The sequence below is a fragment of the Amaranthus tricolor genome, chromosome 12, assembly GCF_026212465.1.
Source record: "Amaranthus tricolor cultivar Red isolate AtriRed21 chromosome 12, ASM2621246v1, whole genome shotgun sequence".
Lineage (NCBI taxonomy): Eukaryota > Viridiplantae > Streptophyta > Magnoliopsida > Caryophyllales > Amaranthaceae > Amaranthus > Amaranthus tricolor.
The window spans coordinates 208,922-214,665 of NC_080058.1; the positions used below are offsets into that span (position 1 = coordinate 208,922).

Here is a 5,744-nt window from a genome sequence, read left to right on the forward strand (position 1 = left end):
ATAACCAAACAAGATTTAAAAATACTAAAATGTTTACAATATTATGAGTGGAGAAGTATGAAGATAGTTTTGAGTTTACATAAATAAATTGAAAGATTTTTTTAAACATTAGTTTGAATATAAACTCTTCTTTAAAAAGTTTCAAAGTTTGAGAATCAAATCCAAACTCGTATTATTTTTCTCATGTAAAATCTTAATTCTAATCTCACCTTATCCTCATTTTCTCTATCCTATCCTATCATAAAAAAATTGTTTAAAATTTTCAACCCAATATAAATGTTTAAACACAACTTTTTTATTATATGTTAAGTCAAGGCATGCCAGACATATAGTCCACTTTGACACGACCCAAAAATTTGCTAAATTTCTCAACATAAGGGTGATTTGCCAATATTATAAATTAGTGCTATTTACTTTGATTTCCTCTTAATTCCATGTATTGTTGGTGCCTTGGTATTCCCAAATTTGATTGGTCAAAGAAAAACGACGTCGTTGCCATTAGGCCAATTACTTATCAATGGGCATTGGGCAATGAGTCGATCCCCATGTCTAATTAGCAAGTAAACCTAACTGAAGCTGATATAATTCAACAAAATTGCAGCGGACTTCAAAATCCTTGCTTCAACGGTGAATGTGAAAGTAGAATTGAGAAAATGATATCAATTTGGCGGCAAATCTCCCGAACTATCTCTTCTCCATCATCAACTCCACTTCCTTCTAGGTTCTTCTCAACATCATCGCCATATGTAGGTAAACGAATTTTCTTGTAGAATTATTCCGTTTATTTTTCATTTAATTTACTCAAATTTCTTTGTAAATTGTGACAAAATTTCGCTTTGGATTAATTAGAAAAATATCTATGGTTATCTCCTTGCTTTTCATTTGGAATGTGGGGTTTTAGGGTTTAGGGTTTTAGGTGATTAATTGTCCTAAGACCCCAAACTCTTATGAAGTATTAATAATTAGCTAGATTTTGTTTTTTTTTTTTAAATACTTGATCATGTATGCTTTTATTTCCCTGATTTTGCTTAAGAGTTAATATTGTTGCAATAACTATAGCAAAATCAGATGTCATTTTTCTTTCTGTATGTTGTGAGGTTAATTTGTTTTTCCAGTTTTTTAAATTGGGTAATTATTTTGAGGAGTGCTTGATTTATGTGTAAAATTCAGAAAGGATATCTTCTATTAGAGTTTGGGTTGGAGTTTATGTTTTTAAATGAGGGATTTATGTTTGGTTTGATATGGCAGTAAAGGTTGGAATTCCGGAATTCTTGAATGGGATAGGGAAAGGAGTGGAGGGTCATGTGGAAAAGCTTGAGTCTGAATTTGGGGACCTCCAAAAGTTGCTCGTTGTTCGTACGCTGAAACTCAAGAAACTTGAGATTCCTTGTAAACATGTAAGTCACTCTTGATGATGTCTTAGTTTTTTACTAAGAGATTGATGCACTATTCTATTTATGATTTTGATGAGTGCAGGAGTCTTATCTGCATTACAACCATCATCTAAAATTTATTTTTCTGTAAATTGTGGTGATTTTTGGTGGTGACTTGGTGCCTTTTTAGCCTGGAACTTTATTCTGGTATTGGTAATGGAAATTGGGAAGGGGGGAGTTGGATATATGGGTAAGTAGAGTTTTTACATGTTTTGTAAACTAGTAATATCTACCAATAGGAGCTTTACAACTCTTATTTGTGTGTTGCAACAAATATCAATTGAACAACATGAAGGAGCAAAAATTCTATCTTGGGGATCTGAATTTGTCATTTTTTGGCTGTAAGTGTGGTTTTGCATTTGCATTTCTTCTTATGCAGTGACCATAGCAAAGCTTTACCAAGTAACCTCTTGCCTTCTTTTGCCTCAAGTGTGAACTAGAAGAGCAAAATGTAGGAATTGGTGTGGCTTGAATACTTACATTTGCCACTTATGTAAATGCAAGGAGTTTTGATAAAGCATAATTATAGTCAAATTCACTTTTGATATTTGAATAGTTACCTTGTACAAGATTCTTCTTGCTTCTACTCCACCCTTAGAGAATGTTGAGCTTGAGGCAGTGTAGGTTATTGGGATTAGATCAACTCCTAACCTTTGATGTTAAGTTATCTCCTAAAATAAGGTTAATTATCAGGGCAAGTCTATATTTATTCCTGTAAGTATTGGCATATTCTCCAAGAATACACCAGTATACCCTGGTGATTGTTTTCATTTAGAACCTTAATACACGAGAGTTATCATCTACTAATTTTTGTGGCTTTGATATTGTTTTAAACTTTGGTGTCATTATCTTGATTTCCCCTATATGAATATAGGGTATTGTTATCTTGATTTGTCCAAAATTACGTTCATGTAAGCGAAAATTTGACTCAAATGTGGTGAGTCTGGTGACCCAACATGAGCTTAGTAAAATCCGACTATTCTCTGGTCAAATATTACATATTACTCTGAAAATGTTGATTACTAATCATGACCTCTTCATTACATTATATTGACACAAAACCAATAGATATCCGACTCAAGTAACTTGAGATCCAAGTTGATCCAGCTTGTAATCGACTTGACATTATGATCATGATCATAATTCGTACCCAATATTTCCTGCTCATAGAAGCTATGTTTAGGGTTGTAATGAACTTGACATCCAAATTCTAAATGTAAATGACTAATATGAGACAATGTAGACCAAGAATTGAGATGTCCTTGACTAGAAAAGGGTAAAACCCTTTGAACAAAGTTGACGTGGCTAGACTGAGAAGGATCCATTTTGAAATTTTGTTGGCTTAATTTAAACTCTTTAAGAGCGGTGCAAATTGACCCAACCTAAAAGACGACCAAGTATTGACTTATGTTGAAGATGAAGGTTGACAGATCATGTGGTGATTCGTAACCATACGAGTTCGATGTTTACTAGGTGACCGACCAACAACTAACGAAAAAAGGTTTTGATTCTACGTGCACCTGGCTTGAGGAAAAACCCTATCTGAGATTTTAAATGTAGATAACATAAATTCTCCTTTATGCCAAAAGTTCTTGACCAGCACAAAATTCAAATGACAAAATAACTTACATTTTCCAAGACACTTTATTAACCGACTTTATTACTGACACAAGTTTCTATGTACTTCACCTGAGAATTTCTTTTTTTTCTTTTTTACTTTTAAAGTTATTATTCACTAGAATTATTTTTATTATACGCTCAATCTTCTCTCCTTTTTACTTTTTCAACCTAATTAATTTAACATTAGTTCAAAACTTATTACTCAAATTGTTTTTTCAATGTTTAAGTTTCCAGATTATATTACTTTTTCAGTATTGTATTTTTTCAGATTATGTTTTTATAGAGATAGTATGACCAACGAATCACAAACTTGAAAATCAAATCAAACATTTCAACCCAGCAAATAGGAAATCAAAAAATAGTGAATCACAAACCCGAATCTGTACAACGAATCAAAGTGAATCGCAATTCGCGAATCATGTGACATTGGTTTCATAGGGCATGCAATTACGAGTTATTCATGAGGCTTCATATACTGCATCATCTCTATGCCTTTGGAAACTTACGAAACACACTGACACGTAAAATTATAGCCTTTGAAATGAGGATTTTTGGGACCTCTCTCGAGCCACCAGCTTAGAATTTTTTAAAACTTTCCTATGCTCCCTATGGATCCGTGGAAAGTGCTTAGAGCCTGAATTAATTGTTGCATAACTAGAGGTAGTGCGACTCTTGGGATTGCATCATCATCTCAAATCCTTGCTAGATACTTAAAATAACATGAGTTTTCTGAATCCAAAAAAAGCTGTGTTGCAAGTATGCTCACACTCTCTAAGTGTGTGATCCCCAAATTCATTTTATAGGATCATACTGTTACTCAAAATTTCTCTTCTTCTCACTAGGTCAGTTTCTTATGTGGAGAACACATGTCAGAGAGATCCAAACTTGAATCGCGAGAAGACTGAGGCAGACATGACAATACATGATTGAAGAAAGATATTGATGACTTCATGAGTTGTGGAAATTGCACCACTAGGGAATTGGATCACTGAAACCCTTTAAGAAAGTACTGTGGGAAGTGTTAGTCTTGGAATAAAAGCCCTGAGGATCATTTTTGATGTATAAATTAACTCATGACCGGAGGGGTTTAGAATTGTGGCATAATGATTTAATATTTCACAGTAAATTTGAAGAGGTACTTTATATTGGTTTCATGTGTCACACACTACGCTAGGTGTAGTTGATGTTGTAGTGATGCTTTGTACATCTGAATATGGAGTGATAGTAGATGCAAAATATTTCTAGTTGGGTAGCGTTTCTTATTTGTAAAATAGTTGTTTCAAAGTATGAATCCAAGTTAATACACATTTCAGATTTTTGGAGATCAAGAGTTTTAGCATTCTACCTACTAATCCTGGGAGGAAAGTCTGTTGTTTGACCTCTTTTGGTATTCCAATTAGGACTTGAATAATGTTTTTTATCCTTTTCTTTTCCTTGTTTGTTTTGGGTGGAGGGGTGGGGTGTTCCTCTGTTTTTGAATAGGGAGTATATTTAATGATTGCAGCTTAGTTCAAAAGGCTCCATTGATATCTTAATAGCTCAAATGGTTTCAGATAGTCTAATTTATAACAGTGACATTCGGGATAGAGATGCTCAAATGGTTTCATAAAACTGGTGATTTCACTTTCAATAGTCGCTGCTAAACAGATTAACTGTTGGGCATTCTTTCATGCACAGTTTGATTTTACTTTCCTAGTCAATTATACTATTAAGCATTTTTTTCCACCCCTGCTCTTAATACCTATCAAGTAACGTATTGTCAATGCCTCATTTTTATGAGGATTTATCATGATCTAACTAATTTCTGATGTCATTGCATTAAGGTCATCCCTATATAGGTAACAGCTTTTAATTCTACCTCGACTTCCTGACATGACGCTTATGTACATGAATTTTTGAAATTTTGCTCTCTGTTTGTCAGAGGAAGCTGATACTGAAATATGCCCACAAATACAGATTAGGACTTTGGAGGCCACGATCTGACATGGTGAAGGTTTAGCTCCTTGTGTAGTCTTTATAAGGCAATACTAGAAATACCAGATTACATGTTTGCCTGTCTAAACCAGCCTGCACCAGGATGTCTATTGGATTGCATTGTTGCAAGTATCATTGACGTTAACTTTATTGACAGTTCTTTTTTGGCTTTCATCAGGAAATTTGGTTGAGGCTTTGGTTTAAATGAAAGACTAGTTTTGTTCTGTTATTTAGTTCTTCAAATGTAAACTTTCTAATATTTTGTGTTCTTTTTTGCTTCATTGTCAATTATACTATAAGAATATATCAGTATGTTACTTGATGCATCGTAAAGCAGCAGCTCAGTTATCATGCTGTGTTCTTTTTCCTTGATCGTCTTTCTTGTACAAACCTTATCACCTAGCCAAACACTGGATTCACCAAAATTCATCCGAATTTGCTCGATATTCTATTTTAGTATTCCTATGAAATCTGCTATATTTGTAGTTTACAGTGATGAACTGGTGATCATTTTGAATTATGATGTGGGCTTTTTCTTATAAATGATGCAAAATGAGTATATGGAGTACATCGTCGTCCGGTCGCACGCGACTGAATGCTAGAAATCACTGCAAACTTTAAACTGTCTTTACTTCTCGCTCGATTGTCAGAATGGGGCATATAATATGTCGTTGGAAAGCTCTTGAAGTCTAGTTTTTAATGCCACAACCTTTGCAT

The 5,744-nt window shown here is 33.9% G+C and overlaps 1 protein-coding gene across 3 annotated transcripts; it reads left to right on the plus strand.

Annotated features, from left to right (window-relative positions):
• The first annotated feature begins 486 nt into the window (after nucleotides 1-486).
• On the plus strand, nucleotides 487-5,353 carry LOC130796938 (uncharacterized). 3 transcript variants are annotated; one of them, XM_057659384.1, is made up of 3 exons: nucleotides 487-750; nucleotides 1,249-1,397; nucleotides 4,975-5,353. In XM_057659384.1, the coding sequence occupies exons 1-3, from the start codon at nucleotides 654-656 to the stop codon at nucleotides 5,050-5,052; spliced, it is 324 nt and encodes a 107-aa protein (XP_057515367.1). In that variant the 5' UTR covers nucleotides 487-653; the 3' UTR covers nucleotides 5,053-5,353. The 3 variants fall into 3 exon arrangements, with proteins under 3 accessions (XP_057515367.1, XP_057515369.1, XP_057515368.1); XM_057659386.1 differs by having other exon boundaries at nucleotides 5,010-5,353; XM_057659385.1 differs by lacking the exon at nucleotides 4,975-5,353 and adding an exon at nucleotides 3,896-4,956.
• The last annotated feature ends 391 nt before the right edge of the window (nucleotides 5,354-5,744 follow it).